Source organism: Drosophila nasuta, chromosome X, assembly GCF_023558535.2.
Source record: "Drosophila nasuta strain 15112-1781.00 chromosome X, ASM2355853v1, whole genome shotgun sequence".
Taxonomy (NCBI): Eukaryota; Metazoa; Arthropoda; class Insecta; order Diptera; family Drosophilidae; genus Drosophila; species Drosophila nasuta.
Window position 1 is genome coordinate 25,165,451 of NC_083459.1, and position 24,828 is coordinate 25,190,278.

A 24,828-nucleotide genomic window follows, 5' to 3' on the forward strand; every position below is an offset into this window, starting at 1 on the left:
CATTGTTATTATTTGCCAAGTATTTATTTTTATAGGTATTACTCAACACAGTGTCGCCTATAAGTATCTGTACACAATGTGAACATACTAATCAGCAAAATCACACACGTCCATCCAATCCACAGGCCACTTGAGAACACCCATTGCGCGACCACTTGACGATTCCAATATCGCTTTATTAATTTTCTTTTGTTTCATACCCGTTACTCATGGGCATCGATGGGCTCTAATGAGTTGATGCTAATCAAAATTAATTAATGTAGAGGAGTGAATACAAATGTTTACTGAAAATTAAGGATCGTCTAAAAATAGTATATAGCGAAAATGAAGTGCTTGAGGGAATAACGGGTATTTTCCAGTCGATCAAGATCTTTACTCTTTTTTTGTACTTTAAAAAGAAAAAAACAAAAACAATTGGTAATGTTGGTCATTAAATGTATTTTATAAATTAATAACAAAAGATAATTAGGTAACGGTAACAATAATGCTTAATACACATTACGAAATATCAACATTTTGATACTATCATTATATCTACTATACAACATAATTAAGGAAAGTCTAGCCAAGGGCCATAAATATCGCAGGGCACTTATAGATAGTTAAGATATATGTACATATATAGATAGTACTAGCATTTTGGTTTCTTAGTGGTAATTCGCTTTGAGCTTATAGCTCGATCTATTTAAGTACATAGAATATTGCGCTTTGGTACCAGTTGGAATGTTTTTTGTTTTTGTGACGAATAGGGTTTGTTTTTTGTTGTGGTTGTTGTTGTTGTTGTTTATAAATAATCGTGTATTTATACCTAAACAGTAGACAGTCTTAAGGAGTACCTAAGCTAAAATAACAAAACACGAAAAAAAAATATCCTTATGACAAATGTTTCACAAACTTTGAGGTTAGGTAATGCCCACTTATTGTCTAGGTGGTAACTCTACAAGTAGCTGGCACTAACTAACTCGTGTCACAAGCACCTTTTTATCAGATACTCTTTATATACACACATTATACATGAAATTATTAATGTAACAGGTCGTATACACAATCAATACAGTTGTTGGAGTAGATAACATAGCAGTCAGACATTCAGCGAATTGGAATTTCATTCAATGACAATTGTTCTGGTGCCAGCCAGAAGCTCGATAGCATGAAACTCCCAACTCGAATGAACGAAGCTATTGAACTGGAACTGAAGTTGCAATTGGTGAACCGGAACTAGCTGCTGCAAACGAGCGGGAAGAACACGTTCATCTCGATCAGGATTTGCAGTACTATAAAAACAGTGTACACAACAAACAGTGCGACGCCCACGCGTTTCGTTAGTCGGTAACCGCTGCAGCTCAATATAATGAAGAGCGCAATTGTCGATAATATCAATATGATAATGTTGTACTCGATACCCTGGGTGCCCACTTGCTGCTTCTCTCCAGTGCCATAGTTCATGCAGTTTTTCACAAACCACGGCACGCCGAGCGATAACAAAATGGCCAACGAATTGGCGCCCAATGAATTTGATACACCAATGCCACTTTCACCTGCAACGAAAACAAAATACAAACTTAATAAAATGAATCGTAAGTTGTATGCAGACAAGTGCTTTACCATTGCGCAGCGAAATCAGGCTGGAGACCGCTTCGGGCATCGTGGAGCCGGCGGCAAGAAATGTGAGACCCATTACAATTGTGGGCACATGAATGGCCACACCGAACGCCGTTAACATCCAGACAATAAGATAAGCGTTCGCGCCAATTGTGATAATGCACATGATAAAGGACAAGGGATATAGACGGCGATGACGCATCGGATGCGGAATGATGACGCGCAGCAACAGTCTGATGGGAAAAACAAAGACCCACCAGCATTTCATAAAACGTGACGCATGATGGGGATAGGCAAAAATGCTATCGGGCATTTGATCCTCTTCTTCATCTTCGCCATTCCCTGTGAAAGGACAGTCAAATGATTATCGATTGCTAAAAGCTGTAATCGAACCGGTGGTGGTAAGTCGATTACTTACAATTCTTTGAGTGTGTTAAGTTGGCTGTCGAAGACATTGAAGAGGTATTCTCTGGGAAATTGATCACAAAAAGGCCATCGCCTGAAAGTGGATCCTTTTTCAAAGGCAGTTGTGCTTTGGCGCTATTCTCTGGCGGTTCCGTTAGGTCTAAAAAAGGAAAATGAAAATCAATTACTTTCGTTTTTCCTGTTTGTATATGAAAGTATTTTATATCTATATCCTTACTCTTAATTTATGTATGAATGTTTGGACTATTTAAGCGCAAAGACAAGTTTTATAGGGTTGTGAGATTTTCTTTAAACTTAAGTCTTAATGAAAAATAGTATTTTAAGAAAACTTACCGTAGCGCGTGGAGAAGCAACAGTTCATGCGATCCTCGATAAAGACGCGTATTGCAGGCATAAATTTGTTGTTGTTGAATGTGATCAGATAGTAGAGCACCAGGAAACCCATCATAATGCAGGACTCGACAAAGCTAATGCTACCGCCCCAAGCGAGCACCAGCAATACGATCGTATTGAAGATATAGATAACACAATCACGAGCTATAGGCCACCAGTCCAACTGCACTGGCTGCAAAACATCAAAAATGGTCGATGAATGTTTTAAGCGTTTTAATCACAAACCAAACACTGAAAACACTTTCGCACCACTTACCTTATTGATGCAGAGGGCTGCGAGGCCAGCAACACCCAATGTGTTAAACATTAGAGAGCCAATAATCGTGCCCAGACCCATGTCCGATTCAAGTATCAGTGTACTTATCGTATTCGTAAAAAACTCGGGCATTGAGGTGGCTGTGGCCATAAATGTCGCTGCCGCCACATCCTTGGATAGATGCAGATCCTCGCAGATGCACTCGACGGTGGGCAGAAAGTAATCGTTGCAAATAATCGCAAGCAATATAAAGAAATAGATGGCTGCAAACACATGCAATACTACCCAGCCCTGACGTAGTTGTTCCACTGTAAGAAAAACCAAAAGGGGGGGGAAATGGGTTATAATACTGATTGATGTGAAAACGATTCGCATCAGAGTTAATGCTCTGAAATTTTGGTACTTGTATTTCTTATTTGAAAATTAAGTTTAACAGTCGAATTATTAAGTGTACATAGCTTTGCATGTTCTATTTATTTTTCTTTTTAATTGCGCTAAACAATGCTATCTATATTTAATATTTGTCATGACTATCTTTTGGCTGCTCATGAATTCTTTTGTGTCTACGGATCTCAATTCTTTTTAAGAGCGTTGACCAAAAGCAACCAATTTAGATGCTGACTAAGTGTGGCGAAGTATCAACTTCAAAGGGCTTTGCTTGCAGCATTATCTTATGGCCTTATCTTGCCGTCTATCCAGTTTATAATCAGAATTGGCATTGTGATATTTATTAACGAGATACATTCATAGCTAAACTATTATATAGTAGGTATAGTAAGCATGCGGGTCCGACATGTACCTCAGAGTTGTTGTAGCTTAATTAAAGGTTTTCACACACACACGAGTTGCTTTTCGCGATAAGAGGGCCGCCGCGATTTGAAGAGCAGCCCAAAGAGAGTGTAAAAATAGACAATCAGATCGGTATAATAGTTTATATGGGGAGCTTTTAAACAAAACAACAACACAAACCGAAACGACGTCTGATTTATTGAGCATTTTTTCTGTCCCCCCCTCCTAAATTTTTAACGCGCTTATCGCAGCACTTGTATTGACCCTGGCCCAGTGATAACGCCGTTAACGCTGAGTCGCAATGCAGGAAGAGCTACGTAGCATTGAACATCATTGACTGACCATTGCACCTTGGGGGTGCACACAACAAGTTCAAGTGTATGTATGTATGTATCTTTTGCACACAGTTGAACAGGTGATAAAAGTGGAGTTGTTCCTCCCCACTTCCCAATCCCCAATCCCCAATCGAAATCATTGAAATTGCAACGATAAATGCTGTTATCGTTATCGATTTCACATTACTTACCCGTAAATATCTCGGCAAACTCATCGAGCGGCGCATCGGCCTCCTCGCCAGGACACGTTGCCCTGGGCAGTATATCGAATAGTAGCTGTTCATCCAAATATCTTAGCGATGCTTCCAGAAAGTTGGTGTCATTATAGTTCGCTGCAAATGGATGAGCGGGGAAAATCAACATTTATTAATGTATGTCATATAGCAGTAAAATTATTTTAATGACTAAGTTTGAAAGAAAATAATGCAGATAACACCCCTGACTGGGTTAACGAAAGTTAATGATCTGATAAGATTCCGAGTCTGTAGTCCCTCAAAATTACACGCCTCGATTGCGGTAGGTTTAAGTTAACAGAGCATAGAGAGAGAGCGAGAGAGAGAGAGAGTGTGTAGAAAATGTAGTACTACATCAATATACCAATTATATCCTTTGGTATATTTAAATATTTTTGTGGTGCGCTCTGTTTGCTTTTATTTAAAATGGGTAGCTGCGTTCTTTCTTGTTTTTCATCATTCTCCTAATCCAATTAATCATTTATTTATAATGCTTAATTTTTCATTCTATATCTTCTTCAAAGCTTAAATATAGCAAATGTTCTATTCCTTTTAAGCTGTCGCATTTTATTTTGAATATTTAATTATTGTCAATATTTAAATATTTTCAATAATTCATATTTTTCAACAGCAAAACCGAACACATTCACATTTAAGTTCAAGACCAAAAAGGAAAGAGAAAGTCCTTGTGTGACCAGATCATTTGAAATGGTATTTTTGATTGTTTGAATAGGGATATTTCAAGAAAAGCCAATTTTACATTCAAATGGATTATCTGCATGATTTGTGTTGCTTTGATTCTGTCCCATTTGTCTGATTCCAAAGTTTTCATTCAATTTGAAGTTGTAACGATCAGTTGCCAATTTGTTCTTCAACCATTTCTGTTGCTATGCAGGTCAAGATCGGCATTTTTCCCCCCTACATTCCATGATGGCTGGTGGTGTTGGCGATTGAATGATTTCATTTAAGTGTAATTCTCACGCAAAAGGTGCAAAGAAAGAAAAAAAATTCCACAATTCGTGGAGCAGATAAACAATTATATGACGCAGTAATTGAGGTACATAGTTATACCTGTGGATGCGATTTCAATGCCTAATTGCATAAATTGTAAATCAAACAAGTCGGAACATAAACATTTAATGCCTTTTTTCTGCTCAATACGCCCTCCAAAGTTTAGCCAAGTTAAGAAGCTATCGTAGCGCAATATTATTATTGACTTTGATTGGGATATTTTATGAACTTGTTATTATGGCTAATTGTTTACGCCGATTTGTTCCGTTTTGTTCCGTTCATAATCAGGAAATTGAATTGTCATCCAAAAATACGAGAAACACTCATCACAGACGATTTGTTTTCACATTTTTTGTCGTTTTTGGTTTTTTATGGTTTATTATTAGCAATAATTTCGGCTTACTGCGAAGTGGCCGAAATAATTCCTGTCTATCGTTTTTATCTTTGTAAGTTAATTCCCATGAAATTGGCCACAATTAGTCGAAGTCGTAGTCACAATCACAGTCGCAGTCGTTGTGGGTCTCTCTGGGATCGGGTGGGTGGCCGTGCTGTCTGATTGGCATACATATGTCTTATCAGCACATTTCTTGAGCAAACTCTTGTACAATACACAAAATATACAACCTTCTCTCACGCCCCCTCTTTTTTTTTTACAACCTTCCATAGGGCAGTGATTCACATGTTGTTGTTACTCCGTCTGAAGGTATCATTGTTTTCCCATGAAATTGGCAATACGTTGAAGTTTTAGCCAGACATTTTATGGGCCGTAAATGTACGATAACTAGTGCACGTTTAATTATGAATATGTGTATCTTTGGGTCTAAGGAATTCAAGCAAAAGCATTCCATAGTTTCCAATGATAAGTCGTATGAGTAAAGATATATCAAAGTTTATCTAACTTCCACAACATTTTAATGCAGTTTGTAATGCATTAGAAATAAATATACTTAATTTTGAATCAAGAAAATCAATTGACTCGAAATGAAGCGAGTTAAGCTTTGTTTGATGCCTAAAATATTTATACATTTTTATAGATAATTTCATTTTAATGCATTTTGTAATATAAGCATTATAAGAATGATCACTCATTATGCATATAAAATATTGTGTATATAACTTCCACTATATTTTAATGCAATTTGTAATACATTAGATATAAAGATACAGTTGAGTCAATTAAGCGATTTCAACTTTCTTTAATGCTTTGAATATTTATTATCTTTTGTTAAATATTTCTGCATTTTTTTTTTGTATAGATTATTTCATTTTAATATAATTTGTGAGCTTTAAATATGCATTACTCTTTTCGCCGTTTATTTATAGCTAAATTCTTCACAACTCTTGTGCTCGTAGTGTATTCGTTTGTCGACTATAGCCCAGGTATCTCTACTCTTCATTGTTATTATTCCCTATGCACAACACTTAGGTATTTGGTTTTGACCTTTTTTTTCGCTTGAAACTCTTTCAGCACGTGCGATACGCTCGGCAGCTTTGCACCAACTTGTTTATGCCCAGTATGCGTGTTTTTTGTTTTATTATTTTATTTGTTATTGTTTTGTTTATGTGGGTGCTTTTTGAAGAATTGCATGTCTTTAGCAGCTGGCTGCGGAGAACAATAAAATAAGCTGCAGCAATAATCAGACATAATTTGGTTAATTAAATAAAACTTAAACTTGAAAATTGAAAATTGAAGCATAGCAACCAAAAGACAACAGCATCATAAACCCCATAAACAAAATGCGAGTCGACATGGGAAATACCCTATAAACGTTTGTTGGAATGTAATGAAAAAGTATTGGAAGACGAATCTGCTGCAATGAATAAAGGGAATGTGGAAAGATGGAAGAAAATTTACAAAGAATAATGAAACTAAAACTATGCTGTTTAAGCTGTCAACAGAAACGAAATGGAATGAAACAGAATTTATTAAAAATATAGAAGCAAATTTATGAAATTTAAAGAGAATTTTCAAAGAATAAAGGAATGTGAAATATGTTATACTGGTTAAGCAGTCAACGGGAACGAAATGGAATTGAACAGAATTCAAATATGACAGTCGAAAGGAACCAATTGGAATCGAACAGAATTCATTGAATGTTCATATTAAAACACAGAACAAACAGTTGGAATTCTTTTAAAGAGCACTTACTAAACAAAGAGTGAGCGACCTTAAACTAGTCTTTATGATGTCACAAGCCACTTCGACAAAACGTTATACCCCATGTAATGCCAATACCCTGCAATTTAGTTAAAACTATTCCACAAAACTTGCTCTTGTCGGCCTTTTTTGTCAAGTTGCAGCTTTGCTGCAACAGGTGCCGCATCTTATAGCGAGTGCTTGGAACTGCAGCAGATGTGTGTGAATGTGAATGTGAATGTGAATAAACGAATACAAATACGAATGTGTGAATCTGTGACTGTGACTGTGACTGTGAACGTGTGTGGTTATGGGATTGCATCTAAAGCTTGCGCTTAGCTGCGCACAAACAAGTTTATTGAACCTGTTGACAGCTGTCGCTTGGGGGTTGGGGTTACGCCCATTGATTATGGAGGTCGGATCGGATCGGATCGGATCAGATCAGATCTGATCTCCATCTTATGGAGAAATACCCAAACAGTCGAATGAGTGCCGCTAAAAACCCAGTTAATATAATATTTATATTTATATTTATATAGTTAAGTATTTTAAGTATTTCGTATGCGGAAATTGTGGAATTCAATTAGGGAAATCCCTCCGCACCTCAATAATAAATACGTCACCATCGGGCTCCCTTATTATCAACATCAATATTTACATTCTGTATGTCCATTGATGCATTTCATTGTGCAATTTATCATTCGATTTGCAATCGGAAAATGTTTTGCCATAATTACCCGAGAGACCCTTTCAACTTCTTCTCCCCCCCCGCCCGTTAAATGGGAACTCCACGAAGCGCGAAGTACAGAGAATTGGCCGACGCCCCCAAATGCATTTTGTTTATTTAATGTTTAACTAAGTATTATTAACACTCGACTTCAGAGCCGCCCTCCTCTCGCACCCTCATTATTATTACTATTATTATCACTGCGTTTGTTTTTGGTTTTTTTTGTTTTCTTCTTTTTGTATTAAAAATATTGTAGCAACTTTGCCGTTTAATTGGCAACTCGTTTCTCTGATCGTGTTGCGACTCAATGCAAATCAATCGGTTTCCCAAGCCGACTGAAAACTGCTTGCTAATTGTTGTTAAATCAACAAATGCGATTATTAAACACTGTCCAACCAAAAATATGGAATAGTATTTTCATCATTTTAAGAACTTGCAGCAAAATAAATGATTAAAGTAAACGAAATGAAAGTGAAGGCAAATTATTGAAAGGAAATGCATTTAATTGAAATGGATAGAAAGATTAAAATTTATATTATTGCTAGAGGCTAGTATATTATGTATATATATATTCTATATATATATATATATATATTCTATATGTGAAGAAATGGAATGGAATGAAATTTAAGGGAGCATTTAAAAATGTGAAGAAATTAAATGGAATGAAATCGAAGGAAACACAAATAAATGTGAACAAATGGAAAATTAAATCGAGAGAAAAATGAATAAAAGTGAACAAATGGAATGAAATGAAATTGAAGGAAACATGAAAGTCGGACATTGCTATATCTATCTATATCTCATATATTCAAATTGTGAAAAGAATGTGGAACACAAATCACGCGATATTATTTACAAACAAATTTTGTTCTGGCTTTAAATTTAAACTAAGTTTGAACTATTCGTCATCAATACAAAAATGAAAAACAGTTTGCTCAGACACTCCAGACAGGTTCTTCCCTCATATATTACACCTGTTACTATAATAATAATAATAATAATAATAATATCATAATTAAAGCTGGTTTTTTGTTGCCCAGTGTTTTGGCATCAAACGAAGGCGCCGTTGTCTGGCTGTCTGGCTGTCTGTCTGTCTGGTTGGTTGCTTGACTGTGGCTCTAGCTCTGGCTCTGACTGTGGCTTGTTTGTCTGTTTGTTCGACAAATACCAGAGAGACGATGATGATAAATGTGCGCCGGCAAAAACGACGAAGGAGGGAAATAATAAAGACAGAAGCAGCAACAACGATGACGATGATAAAAAAAAAAAAAAAAACAAAAACAAAATAAATGGAAAATAAAATCAAATGAAAATAAATAGTAAATAATATTGTAAGCACTTGTAAGTTGTTGTTGCCAACTACAAATACTACAAACTAATGTGGGCTTACTATTTTGTTTATCGACTGCAAACGTCATGGATGCTGTGATGTTGTGATTATTAAATTGATTGAACTTTGGCTCAAAGAACAAACAAACAAAACAGGTGAATTCGATTTGCGGGGAGTCGAAAGTGCCAAAGCCAGATTCCAGCATAGTGGAAGACAAATTAGAATTCTGCCTTTTCATGCTTCCAGCGAAAATCGAAAAACACCAATTTATTTATAAATATGTTGTTAACAATATGTGGGACGAACTTTGGTTAACTATTTTCTGTAGGTCGCCTGATTCTCCGGGATCAGTTCCAAGGAATCGGGGAATTCACACATTTTGATCTCCCGCCCTGTCGTGTTATTTATGTTGAATCTGCTGTGATCAGTTTGATCGGTGATCGGTGATCGGTGATCAGTGATCAGTCTGATCCGCCGTAATTGTTGGCTGTTAATTGTAATTACCGCAGTTTGTATTGTTTCCCAGTTTATGCAATAATTATTATGAAATGATGGAGAGTACACATTAGATAATTCAAATCTGAAGTACACTCGAGTGTTGTGTTATGATTTAAAGTTGAAAACTGACTGTTGTCAGGTTGGTTTGTTCTTGGTTTGTTGTTCGACAACAACGGCATTAAATGATGTTTAATGAGAATTATCAACATTTTTGATTTTGATATTTTTCTCATTGAAACTAACTCTAAATTTAATTATAAATAATTGAAATTAAAGTCGAGAAAAGCTATTCACTAATTATTGTTTCTTATTGTATTTGTTACCCAAAAGAAGATGTTTGTATCAAAATACCAAAAATATAGCATTTGGCATATTTTTTTTTTAGTATTTTTGTGGTATATTAATTCGGTATATGTTAGGAATAATAACTGCTTTTCTGACAATCTGGTATATTTTATACTTTATGGTATATAATATCAAGTCATTCGTATATTTTTAGTATTTTTGCACTCAATGGTATATTTTGAATGTAGTACTTTATAAATATGTCAATTATAGCTTTTGGTATATTTTTGTATTTTTGCGGAATATTAATTCGGTATATTTTAGGAATAATAAGAAATTCTTTTGTATGGCAAAAACGATTATATACTACGGCTTTGCTGACAATCTGGTATATTTTATACTTTATGGTATATTTTGAATATACATAGTATAATATCAACATATCAATTATAGTCATTCGTATATTTTTAGTATTTTTGCACTCGATGGTATATTTTGAATGTAGTACTTTATAAATATGTCAATTATAGCTTTTGGTATATTTTTGTATTTATGCGGAATATTATTTTGGTATATTTGTAAATTAATACTTCACTGTTTTGTTTTTTTTTTTACAATTGGTATCTCACAGTAATGTTTAAACTGTTTTGATATTGATAGTTGATTTGTCTTTCCTTTGGATCTTTTTGAATGTGTCTGCCTTTGCGGCAGAGAACAGAACTTTGCTATCAATAAGATAATCAGCGTTGTCACCTGATGCTGTCTGTTTCGAAGTATTTATTGTTGACTCTCGATGTGTGTTATCTGCATTTAAATGCTTGATAAAAAAGGCAAAACAAGAACTAATGAGTTTTCAGATTTGAGTGTGCGACACAGAGAAAATACAATATCTTGAAAATCACTTTTGCATTTGCCTGTCAAATATTATCTGCAAGTTCAAACAGTTTTGATTGAATACCTTGAATACTCGTATTTGTTTGAATAACAATAATTTATTTAATAAGTCTGCATTTAATGCTGCACAAATAAAATATGGAATTAGCGAGGCGAATTGAATTTATAGAACAAATATATAATTGACAAAGAAAAGCGACTTTATCAGCGGTCAAATTTGATAAGAAGCGTCAGGTTTGTAAGTGTATATCATATTTTATTTATTTATTTTCTTTTTTTTTTTGAGGGGTCTTTAGATCTTAATACGTCGCTGATAAGTCGAGGGAGAAGTGCTGTGAATGCTGCCAGCTGTTTGGGAATCGAATCAGAGATTGATAGTGAAAATTGAACTGATTTATCAGCATAACGAAAGATTTGTATGTTTTATATAGTGTTTTTTTTTATCTATGATTATCGGACAGCTGTTAGATTAAATGTAATGAAAATGTAACAAAATCAACATTGTGAAGGTATTTTTTTGAGTGTGTGCATAAATTATGGAAGTTGCGGCAAGGTAACTTGCATCAAGTTTTTTTTTTGTTTTTTATTTAAATTTTGGGTCTTTTCATTGTGTATTCATGGGCATCAGCACAGCAAAGAACTGCAGTATTGAATACCAAATACCAAATACCAAATACCCTCGAAAATACCGTATTCAAGCGGCTTTACAAACGTAACGCAACTTTCGCTTTCCTTTTGTGCGCTTGTAAACTAGTTTATTTTGTTTTTCTTTTGTTTGTATCTAGCTTGTCAGTGAATAAATAATAGTAACTGGAAAAGTAGGACTAGACCAATGAACAACAATGTTTAAGACTTTAGTCGTACAACTATCTTTATGTCAGCTACTTTAGCACTTTGACTTGACATTTGTGTACTTTGTGCGGCTTTAAAATATGAGACGATTGATGCAGCAAACGTGAAAAGAATAATAGGAAATTGTCTTGTTATTGTATTCCTATTTTCCCTCTCTTATGTAGCTTCTCTACACATTTAATACATCTTTACCCCTATAATTTAATTAGTTTTTAATTTGATATGCTATATTTAAAGTTAACATCTGCTTGAAGAACTTTTGTTGTCTCCAAATTCCCCACGATCCATTGAAAGTTTCGCGTCTCAGACTGTTTCTCTTGCACACGATTTTTCTTTGGGCAAAGTTGTATCTTTTTTTTTTGGAGTACTCGTATTTTATTTACTCACCTGTTGCTTGTGTATCCGCTATGAGGCTGGCAAACACGATGAAAACGCCAAGCAAAAGGCGCGCGTTTTTCAACATTCTATCTACCAAAAAAAAAAGCTCGCAAATTTTTTCTCCAAAAAAAACTTGGCTTTGATTTTTGTGTTGAGACGACAAAAAAAAAAAAGAATAAAATAAACAAGCACAAAACACAAAAAAATTGTTGAATGATTTTCGCAAAGTGTTTGTTTGTCTGTTTTCCTTTTTTGTTTTTTATGGTTGGAAATTGTAGCTAGAGCAAAACACACACGGCGTATGCGCAACGCGTTGAAACATTGACTTTGACTTTGACTTGAATTGAATTGAGCAGCAGCCTTGCTTCATCAGCTTTTTTCTCGATCGATTCGATATATTTGTGAATTGACGTGTTATTATATATTTATTACAAAAATTTGTGATTTGTTTCGTTGTCGTCGTCGTCGGTTGTATTTGAATTCGCAAATGCAGCTGCTGCTGCTACTGGTACGCCAACCGCTTGGCTAGAATTGTATCGCACAACTAATTAAGTGCGGCCAGCGCGCGCGCGTCTTAATAATAAACAGCGACGCCAACCGCGCAGTCGACGTCGCAGTCAGCGTCGCTGCTGTCGGCTGTCAACGCGCTGCCGCTGCCGCTGTCGCTGCTTTGGACGTGATAGAGTATTATTATTGGATGATAACTCTCTGACTGGAGACAAGTTCTCAGCAACAACAATTTTTCAGTTCTTTTTTTCGAGTGATTTTCATTTCAATTCTGATATTGTAATAACAGCTGTGCGTGTGTGTGTGTGTGTGTGCATTATTTTTTTGGTATCACTCTCGCTCGTTGTTGCCGCTGATTATACCCGTTATCTGAAGGGTGTAGAAGGGTCTCAATAACTGAGTGAGAAGTTATCGTTGACCCCCTAAAAGAAAATATATATATATGTATTTAATTTCATTTCATTGCATTGCGGTAACTCAAGTCAGACATACAGTTATTTTTATAGATGGACAGACAGACAGACAGGAAAAAAACGTATACCAAAACATTTCTTTTATTCTCATAGTTATTGATTCACACTTTTATTATAGCAAAGAATAAATTTGATAACATTTTGTTCTTTCAAGATAATTGGAAAAATTAATAGATTCAAATTATCAAATTATTATGGTAACACCAAAAATGGCACTTAAAATCAATCTTAACTCTAAACCAATATTTGTGCTAATCGATAGCTATAAGAATAACTTTTACTAATTTTGAAAATTTCTTCAGTTTATGACGCTAAAGAATTACCCATATATATGTTTTTTAATATATAAGAAAAAGAACTAAAAATAAGTAAAAAAAAAAAAAATATTTTATAAAGCTCTTCTTTTATCATAAATTTGTACGCTGTAAATAATGTCGCATCCGTCTGTCTGTCTGTCCATCTATAAAAATAACTCTATGTCAGACTTAAGGCGAGTTATAAAAATTCAATTAAACTAATTACTCATTAAAAAAAAAAAATGTGTTCCATTTGATTGCCAAAAAAACAAAAGCATACAAATAGTTGTCGGGTATCTCAAAGTAAAGCACATTTGTCTATAGCTTTTGTACCTGTTTTAAGTTGAGTTGAGCATGTAACGCTGAGGCATGTGTGCTCATTAATAGAGCAGTTACCGCGCTCTGATAAGAACTTGCTAAAGCAACAACACTCAGAAAAGACTACTAGTTTTTTGTGCCTGCGCGACAGTTTATCAATCTAACATAGTAATATTGCTGAGACAAAACCTTAACCGCAAACTTGAAGTCATTTGTATGGCGACTTGCAAATTGAAATCAAATGAAAATACTTTGGGTATTTTCACGCTTAACTGGAAAGCTATAACTGCAAAGCCTATTTATAATGCTCACGTGCCAGAGATCTCAATAAAACGGGATCTTGGCTTAATCGTCATGCAATCATTCGATCGTACTATATGTATGTATGTAACATATATAGTAATCGGGGGCATTCACTTGCTTCACTTTCATACACACAATCACTTACTGTTTTTAATTGATCTCTATTTTTGCGATCCTGATCAGCATTATTACAACTTGCACACTTGATTGCATTGTTGATAAAAATTAAAAAAAAAAAATCACATGTAAGATAATCAAAAGTGTCGCTCGACGTTAAGATACCCGATATGTGTTTTATCTTAGAGAAAGTTTAATCATAATTAAACTAGGTTGTTTCTTAAATACATCATCTAAGTATATTATGTATTGTATCTCTTAAATATTGGAAAAACTTTTAAAGGTAGTTTTATTATTCGTTTGTCATCTTAGTTAACTTATCATACACTTTTAGCCCTGGAGTAACTGGTATAAATAAAAAGAAAAACGACAGCAACGATTTATCCATTAATTATTTTCAGAATGTACTTCCCTGTGCGAAAGTCTCTCGCTCAGAGGTATCGATCACATCGCATCACATCGCATCGCATCGATCGTATCGCAATGTGTGCTATGATTGTGCAAAGTTCAGTTTTGTGAACAAACACACTCGTAAGACACTCTCCGCTGGTGTTTGGGATTTTATTTTATTCATTTTATTCAACTCACGCCCATATTAACATCTTCTGTAATCAATTTGAATCCTAGTGTTTTCCCAAAAGAATTTTGGTTACTTTGTCAACATTCAAATGCGATTTTTATTAATGACTCAGTCCTCACTGAATTCCCCAGTTACTTTCAAACTTGGGTGTTTTGGTAATACGATTATTAAACCTGCTACCAGATACCTATCGGACAGAAGAAGGCATCTCCAACCCCATAAAGTATATACATTCTTGATCAGTGTCAATAGGCGAGACGATATAGCTTATAGATCTAAGAGAATATGAGAGATAGTTATAAGAGGTATAATTGTACTCTATAGTATATTTTGAATATACATAGTACTTTACCAATATACCAAATAAAGCAGTTGGTATTGTATACGTCACTATTTTTGTGGTTTATTAATTTGGTATATTTTTAGAATATGACTTTATTAAAAATGGGTAGCGGGTATCTCATAGTCTATATAAGTCAATGTACCAAATTTAGCTTTTGGTATATTTAAGTATATTTGCGGTATGTTAATTAGGTATATTATAAAACTATATATTTATTGAAATGCAATATACTAAATATAAAGCTCGGTATATTTTAGTAATTTTCTCTATAGTATATTTTGAATATACATAGTACTTTACCAATATACCAAATAAAGCTGTTGGTATTGTATATTTCACTATTTTTGTGGTTTATTAATTTGGTATATTTTTAGAATATGACTTTATTTAAAATGGGTAGCGGGTATCTCATAGTCTATATAAGTCAATATACCAAACATAGCTTTTGGTATATTTAAGTATATTTGCAATATGTTAATTAGGTATATTATAAAACTATATATTTATTGAAATGCAATATACTAAATATAAAGCTCGGTATATTTTAGTAATTTTCTCTATAGTATATTTTGAATATACATAGTACTTTACCAATATACCAAATAAAGCTGTTGGTATTGTATATTTCACTATTTTTGTGGTTTATTAATTTGGTATATTTTTAGAATATGACTTTATTAAAAATGGGTAGCGGGTATCTCATAGTCTATATAAGTCAATATACCAAATATAGCTTTTGGTATATTTAAGTATATTTGCGGTATGTTAATTAGGTATATTTTAAAACTATATATTTATTGAAAATGGTTAGCGGGGGTATCTCACAATATACCAAATATAAAGCTCGGTATATTTTAGTATTTTTGCGGAATTTTAATATGTATATCTTTAAATTGAGTTTCATTTGTTTCCATTTTGGTTTGTGCATTTGGTCGATAAGATGACCAAGTTTAAATTATATAATATTATATATAATTAATTATACAATTATATATAATTAATGTGTTTTTAAAATCGTATCATCTACTTTACATTACATATATTTTCATTTCGTTCTATGATTTGTATAAAGTCATAAGACTTCAGGTTCGTTTCTATTAAATCCTTTTTATTCGTTCAATGTCACTTCGTTCTCTTTGTACATTGATCTATCATAAGTTGTCCATTACAATTTGATCAATTATTAATATGAATGATTGATTCAACTCTTGCTTATTGTATTTATAAATAAATTAGAAATTTGTCGTGAGTGAAAAACTTTTGTAGATTATTTACAACTTTACATAAAACTTCACTTAACCAATTATCATATATTTCAGCTTTTGCCAATAGATCAGTTTTGTTAATTAGCTAACGGTATGCTGAAAAAAAAACCTTTTTGGGAAAATTTGGCTAGACAAAAAGTGAAATATCATTAGCGAAAAACGTTGTAACGTTCATTAATACATATGTATGTATATATTCATATATATGTCGCGACTATTTTTAGAAACTTCTTTATCATATCTCTGCCATCTGTGATTACCCTTTTTTGCCAATCGAGTCAGTCCACTTTTACTTGGGATTATAAAGTGTACTTTTTTCAATGCACTTCTTTTGATTTTATTGATATTACTCTATATATATTTTTTGTTTTCCTTTTCTTGTGATGTTTGTTTGTTGCGTCTTCCTGTACGTCACACTTGTTATGGCGCCGAGGTATATCAGAACCCCCGGAGACGACGTCACAAAACAATTGCGTAGTCGGTATAGTATCGCATCGCTCTACTATAAATCAAATTGGCCAAAATAAGCCATACCCCCGTCTGCAAAATCAAGTAATGCTGATAGACATTTTGACTGGTCGACTTAACTGGCTTCGCCTGGTTTCCGCCCCAACTTTCAAATGTCCAACGATACTCAGAAAGAAAGAAAGAGAGAGAGAGAGAGAAAGAAAGATATGACAATCTCACGCGTGCGAAATATTTTCCATTCTCTTTCACCTGTCTGTCTTATACTATATGCGATTCTCTATAGTTGTACATTTTTGATACTGTAACTTGGAGTGTTTAGTAGTTTATCTGGTGGATTAGTAACCTTTGAGTTTCAGTCTATTCTATTTGTGAAGTGAGCTCGACTGTGAGATACTCGATACACATTTTGAATTAAAGCAAAACAGTGTGGTATTAGTTTCAAAATATACCACATTAATATACCATAAGAATACTAAAAATATACCAAAGGTTAGATTTAGTATATTAATATAGTACTACCTTCGAAATATAACAAAGAATGTTAAATATACCAGATCAACGGCTATATTTGGTATATTGTATTAAAAACATACCATAGAGTGTAAAATATACTAGATTGTCAGTCAAAGCAACTAAGACAAGTAGAAAGTGGGCGTATCATTCTATCCTGTGGCTAGAAAAGTTATTATTGATGGTAATATTTACAAGAGGGATTTCTGAAAAAAATCAGATTATTTCCATATAAAAATTAACCATTTAAAAAAGAAAGAAAACAGAATAAACAAAGAACAAAATTCCCTTCGAATCTGCAACTTTAACTTTGACCATTTTGCATTTTATAATTTCTGAATTCTCTTGAATCTAGATCCTTTTTTTTTAAACAAAATTGATTGACTAACAATCCACAAAAAATGTGCATCATAATCGCAATCGTAGTTCCCCTCAACCTGGTTTTTTCTTAGCACTTGCAATGACTTTGAAGTATGTTTTCTGAGCTTCTCCGCCCATTTGAAGCTAATGAACTGCGATTCCATATAAATTCGCCCAAAAACGTATTTCCAGATTAAATCTGAAAAATATTTCGTAAGCGAAAAATTCATGTTATTCACATGTGAATACTCAAGAATTGCACTGAATCATGCAGGGCATTAAGAAATATGATTTGTCTAATCTGCTAAATGAATTTCTTTTTTTTTTTTTTTTTGTGCGTCTAATCAATAAGTAACTATTTTAAGAAATGTTCAAATAATTTATTATTATTTCAAGTGAAGCCACAAAATATCAACTCAGATTTATTCACTGAGTATTTTCGATTGGTTTCACTTTTCAAAACTAATTTATGAGAGTGTTAAACAAAAAAAATAGTAAACGAAACACGTGTGCTTGCCCCATTTTTTTTTTTTTTTTTTGCATTTTTTTGGCTTTTCAAATATGTTGTTGATAAGTTCGAATATTGAATCAATTAATCGAACACCGAGTTGGCGGAAATTCGCATAATGGCAATTGAAAAATTCACTTGGGTTGACTTTTATTTTATTTATTTTCATTAATTACAAACTCGTTTACGATTATACTATTTATAATCTCAAGTGTGGCCTTTAATCAGACTTGCTCGAGTTTCTTTTTATTTCTTTTCATTTTTAGTTCAATTGATTTCTTTTTTTTTTTTTTTGCGCTATTTCCTTCTTACGTTTGAGGCCGCGATTATCAGGCAAACAACTCAAAATTTGACATCGTAAGTGAGAGTCCGATCTAGATTAGAGGCCACTTGAGAGCTGACTTAGCGTCAAGAAGCACCCACACCCAATTCACAATTACCGATTATATAGTCACGAGCTAATCACATTCAGCTTGCCGCGCCGTCTCCGTCGTCTGCAACCATAAAAAAACCAAAAAAAAAAATAAACTGGCGATGGCACAATGATTTTATTCACAAAATTTCACTGGGTGTTACCAAGCGAATTACGACAGCGACGACAATCAAAACTCAAGTACTTTATCCCCCGATTTATTGATTCCCTAAAAATTAAAAAAAAACAATCGCCCCGCTCGTATAACGTTTTTTCCCTTCAATTACTTTACTTTAATCGCTGGAAACGTGGAGAAGTGTGGGTCAAATATATATTTCCGAATAAATCGTACCATAAGTTCTAGGATTGTGCGATTTTTTTCTTCTTTTTTTTCTTTGAGATATGTCAGCGATTTGATAATACACAATTTAGCGAATGTTAAATATCTTATCTAAATGATTTTCAATTAATATTTGTGCTGGATTTTACTAGTTAACGCAGTTTAGCAGTACTTTGAAATTATCTAAATAATTTAGTGCAAATTCAGTACAATGTATATATAGTATAGTAATTGTTGAAATTGTCAGTTTGCTCAGCCTCAAATCTAAAACGGAAATGATTTTCAATTAATATTAGAACGGAAGTCTTGTAGATGGCAAAGCTGAATGGTAGATTTCAAATTATCTATACATATTTTACACATTCAAATATAAATGTTGTAAATAACTTGTAAATTTAAAAAAAAACAGTACTTTAATATACTAAATATGCGATATACAATAAGATAACATACTGAAACTTCCAGGTTGTAGTGCACAAAGCCAAATCTGACCTTTATTTGAGCATCATTTTCCGTAAGATAATATAGTTTTCTAATGACTAAATATATCATATATGGTATGCCATATATATTACCATATACCATATACAGTATGATAATATACTAAAACTCTAATAGAGCTAAATCGCAATTATCATTTCCATTTCAAATAAAACAGTATTCTAATATACTAAATGTACAATATATATACATATGTTATAATAGTATACTAAAAAAATATTAAATTATTTAGTTCAAATATTATATAGTAAATATGTCCTTATCAATAATATACGAAAATTGCGATTAGGTTCAGTTATCCTCAAATCTGAAACGGAAGCCTTTCGCTTCAAATGACTGATATAGTATTTGTGTCTCTAGGTTCTTTAGAACATATTTCCAGATAATTGTAACTGTATCTGTATCTGTAGCTTTGTATCACTTTTTGATTTTCAACTGTGGTGCGTACTAAACGCTTATCAATAATATATAAATTATAACCACACACATTCTTGCAGAGATTTCCAATCACTTATCTTCAGACTTTGTTTGTGTGTGTGTGTGTGTGTGGACGGACAATGACAATTCTTGATGTCATAACAGACCACAACAGCTAGCGAATTGACGTCATCGATATGGCGATTGTCTGCTGCACACACTAACTGTAACAAATATGGCGGATAACAATTTTCAAAACCCATACTATATATCACTTGCAATACTATATGTACATATGTATGTATGTATGTGGTATTCCCCTGCAGCTATTCAATCAAATATTTCATTAAATGTTTAGCGCCATATCGCAATCGAAAATCTTTAAGTTGAGTTTAATTTATACCCCATCATCGATGCCGACTAAAGTGCCGTCCTCAAAAAGGTCAGATATGTTAGATGATGATAGAACACACACTTATGAAATAGAATATTAGTGATTAACAATTGATTTAGTAATCGATACAATTTACTTTAGTAAAATTGAAATAATTTAGAAGTTTGCACCGCAAAATAATGATAACAAGCAAGAAAGCTACAGGCGAGTGTGCTCAACTGTGAGATACCCACTTTGAATTAAGGCAACGGTGCGGTATTAATCTTAAAATATACCGAATTGATATACCGGATAAATACTTTAAAAATATGTTGCATATTTGCGATACTAACATCAAAAATACCAAATTAATATAAAGCAAAAATACTACAAAAATATACTAAAGCGACATTTGGTATATTTAATATTTGCCATAGATTGCCAGAAATACCAGATTGCCAGTCAAAGCATCGAAGATCCTTAGCAACTAGGCATTTTTGCCCATATAAAACTATATCATAAATAACTTCTACAAATTGTATATGATTGCAACCACATTTTTAGGAATCATAAAGACTTAGTTATTACGCTTGTTATACGATCTTTATTGGTTTACGGGGGCGGAAATAGCCCTTGATCCCGATGAAGAATATATATCGTATACTTTATGAATTCTGCATGTTACAAATAGCGAGTAAAATAAATGACTATTCTACCATATTTCAGTTTTTGTGGCCTGATAAGACTCGGTTGTAATTTCTACGATGATTTATTTAAGTTCCCTTTCTCTCTACTATTTCCACCTGCGTAAAATTTGCTATAAATTTTTAGTTATATTTCTATCCTTGGAAGCAAGATTTCAATTATTAAAAAATCTGCTTGATTTCTTGAATACACTTCTTCGAATAGGGGGCAAAAGTGAAAACTGATAAAATCAGTTGAATAAATCAGTTAACAAAAATTCGAAAGCTTTCTCCTCCTTATCGCCTTGCTGGATGGCCACCAACATGAGTGTACATTCAAGACGTACGACTAAATTAAAAGAGGACCCACCGAAAAAAATAATAATCGCAGCGGTAATCGCATCTTGATAACACCCCAGGTGTTTTCATATGGCGATTGGATTGACAAATCTTATTCTATTATTTCGCATACGCACTAACAACAAAACAAACGTCAAAACAAAGAAACGCAACAAATGTATAACTTTATTTTTCATTTTATATATAGCATAGAGTATGTATACAAGTAATTTATTGAATTTTGCACGCTCTTAAATAATGATCTTGATGTTGTTGATATTAAATGATAAATGGAAATGAAATCATTCCATTAGTCATAATTTAGGAACAAATAATCCTCGGATTCAATATCGCAGACCGTCGGTAGCGTTACGACCTCGATATAAGATGAGATGATCAAAAATAAGACGTACATAATGAAACTGGACCAGCCGACAAATTTGTTAAGGGAAAACTTGGTGATAAGAAAGCATATGTAAACCAAGAGACCGGTTCCAATCAGCAGTCCGGTGGTAATTGAGAGCCCCTGTGAATTAATTAGAATGTTTTTGCCGCTCGCCAATATCATAATTGTCCATGGCAGCCCCAGGCAGATGAAAATATCGAAGGTGTTGGATCCAATTGCATTGCACATTGCCATAGAGCCGTATCCTAATTGGATGGACAAATAAATTGGCGATAGTTTGAGGAAATTTTCAAATATTGATAGTGTTGGGATAGTTTTAAATGTGATTGGCGATAACTTTGTCAGAACTTGTATTGTCTTTGCAATATGTTAAACATAGTTTCAGAATCGATTGACGATAGCTTAGCGATAGTCCGACGATAGATAAATTTGGCAATAGTTTTAAAAAAGAGTAAACTTAGTATAGAGCTAATTTCGGAATGGATTGGCCATATCTTGTGACAGTTAATAGCTTAACAACAGCATGAGGCTAAATAAATGATAGTTTAGTTAAAGTTTGACGATATATCAAGGACACTTTAACGATAGTATGAGAATATATCGATTAAGGTATTTATGGAAATTTTACAAAATTCAACCTAATTATTACGAAACTTTACGAATATTAAATAGTATGAACGTTAAAAACGTTTAAGTAGAGCGTAAAATTATATATACGAGTAGGAAAAAGACTATAGTTAATTGGCCTTACCTTTCATGCAGACTATATAGGAGGAAATAATTTCGGGCACACTTGTTCCGATTGCAAGCACGGTCAGTCCCATGATTGAATCTGGTATCCCAATATTGTAGCCCACAATGGTGAGCAACCAAGTTATAAAGTACGATATAATGCTGATCCATATCACCGCCAATAACATACTCAAGGGGAATATTGAGCGAGCACTTGGCGTTGTTATGGCCAGCAATACAACGGCTGGGTATTTGATAGCCCACCAAATTTTTACGATCAATTTAGCCTCTGGGTCAGGTCTTTCCATAATTGTCTCCTTGAATGTTTTCAGAGGATCTTCCTCTCGCTCCATGGGATTCTCTTTCATTATATTATCTTCATCGAATTGCTCTAAAGACCAATCAAATATACAGTATAGTGTAGTGTATAACACAATTATGATAATTACTTCCAACTAGGCCTTGCAGACGGCGATCACATGCCAATGCAACTATGTAGAGGATATAGAATGACAGCAAACCAGCTGCCTCATATATCACCACTTTCGAATCGTACAGAACCCCGAAGAGCAGTAATATGGATACCATGTACCAGAAAGTATCTCGAGTTATTGGCCACCAGTCCATTTGAGTTGCCTGGGGAGAAGAAGAATGCAATGAAAGTATTTATATACTATATCTATCATAACTACATACATATATCTCTAATATACTCTATACTCTATACTCTTATACCTCTAATATATCTTATATCCCTAGTATACCTATATCCCTTCTATACCTATATCTTTTCTATATCTTAAATCTCTACTATATCTTATATCCCTAGTATACCTATATCTCTACTCTATCTTATATCTCTTCTATATCTTATATCACTACTATATCTTATATCTCTAATATATCTTATATCCCTAGTATACCTATATCTCTATTATAAATATATCTCTTCTATATCTATATGTCTATTATATCTATATATTCAATATCTTATATCTATACTATATATATATACTATACTGTACCTATATCCCTTCTATACCTATATCTTTTCTATATCTCCACTATATCTTATGTCTCTACTATATCTTATATCTCCACTATATCTTATATCCCTAGTATACCTATATCTCTACTATATCTATATCTCTGCTATATCTATATCGCTACTGTATCTTATATCTCTACTATATCTATTATATCTCTGCCTTATCTATATTTCCACTATATCTTATATCTCTACTGAATCTTATATCCCTAGTATACCTATATCTCTACCATATATATATCACTACAATATCTTATATCTCTACTATATCAATATCTCTACAATTTTTTATATCTCTATTACATCTTATATTTATCATACCTATATCTCTACTGTATCCTCTCTTTTATATCTTATATATATACTATATATTTTATCTTTTATCTCTACTATATTTTATATCTCCTTATACCTCTTTTATATCATTCTAGAATTTCATATCGATATCTCTATATATTCTTACTTGCTTTCTTACCGCGCTTACGAAAATACCACAAAATGCCGCTATACCAAGCACATTGAATACGGATGACCCAACGATAGTTCCCACTCCGATATCTCCTTTGGTGACGCATGTACCCACGATGGACACAAAGAGCTCTGGTGCCGAGGTTGCAGCCGCCAAAAATGTTGCCCCAGCAACATCATATGACATTCGCATTCCTGTGATTAATGGTGTGACGAAGGTATGTCATATACATATGTTGTACTCGTATCAAATATCAATTGCATATTGGATATTTACGTACCGTAACATAAACGTTCCATAGCTGGGACCAGATAATCATCACACACTATTGCTAGTATGAGGAATAGATATAGGCTGATTAATATCGATATAATGACATAGCCAATGTTTTTCTTTCGCATAAAATTTGGAAACTCTAAAATATCTGGGGGCGTACAGTTCAAGTTATCTCTATGAGGAGTACGTAGAAAGTTTGCATCTGCAATCGGAGGAATTGAATCAAGTGTGAGGAATGTGTGACCATCATTGAATTCATAACTCACCGAATTCTTCTTCGAGTATTGCATTAAAGTTGATATACATTTCAAAAAAGAATTTTGTTCGAAAAAGAAAAGTGTAGTTTTTGGTTTTACAATGTGAAATTGTGTTGTGTAAAGTAAATGCTTTTAGAGCATTTTCAAAAGCTACTAGATCAACAACTCGAAATAAATCAAGGCACTCTCAGTCTTTGTTATCGATAACTATCGGTGTTGAACAAGGGAATTGAAATGAAACAGATGATTGGTATATTTTCATTGTTAAATCTCATATATTAATCATATAAATACATTATTGAATTTGTTGTTTGGTTTTTGTTGTTTTTTGTGGTTTGTTTGTTTTTGTTTTGTTTTGATTTGATTTGTTTTTTTTTG

General features: G+C 33.3%; 2 protein-coding genes across 3 annotated transcripts; both read right to left on the reverse strand.

Moving 5' to 3' along the window:
* Window positions 1-1,218: 1,218 nt before the first annotated feature.
* On the reverse strand, window positions 1,219-12,679 carry LOC132795543 (sodium/potassium/calcium exchanger 3). Its single transcript, XM_060806330.1, has 7 exons — window positions 12,159-12,679; window positions 3,993-4,133; window positions 2,678-2,985; window positions 2,362-2,593; window positions 2,021-2,167; window positions 1,606-1,944; window positions 1,219-1,538 (listed from the first exon to the last, which is right to left on the reverse strand). The coding sequence occupies exons 1-7, from the start codon at window positions 12,232-12,234 to the stop codon at window positions 1,219-1,221; spliced, it is 1,563 nt and encodes a 520-aa protein (XP_060662313.1). The 5' UTR covers window positions 12,235-12,679.
* An 8,753-nt stretch (window positions 12,680-21,432) lies between these two features.
* LOC132795545 (sodium/potassium/calcium exchanger 4) lies at window positions 21,433-24,597 on the reverse strand. 2 transcript variants are annotated; one of them, XM_060806336.1, is made up of 6 exons: window positions 24,460-24,597; window positions 24,198-24,248; window positions 23,924-24,111; window positions 22,850-23,036; window positions 22,420-22,791; window positions 21,433-21,913 (listed from the first exon to the last, which is right to left on the reverse strand). In XM_060806336.1, the coding sequence occupies exons 1-6, from the start codon at window positions 24,497-24,499 to the stop codon at window positions 21,573-21,575; spliced, it is 1,179 nt and encodes a 392-aa protein (XP_060662319.1). In that variant the 5' UTR covers window positions 24,500-24,597; the 3' UTR covers window positions 21,433-21,572. The 2 variants fall into 2 exon arrangements, with proteins under 2 accessions (XP_060662319.1, XP_060662317.1); XM_060806334.1 differs by having other exon boundaries at window positions 24,198-24,395; window positions 24,460-24,596.
* Between the last annotated feature and the right edge of the window lie 231 nt (window positions 24,598-24,828).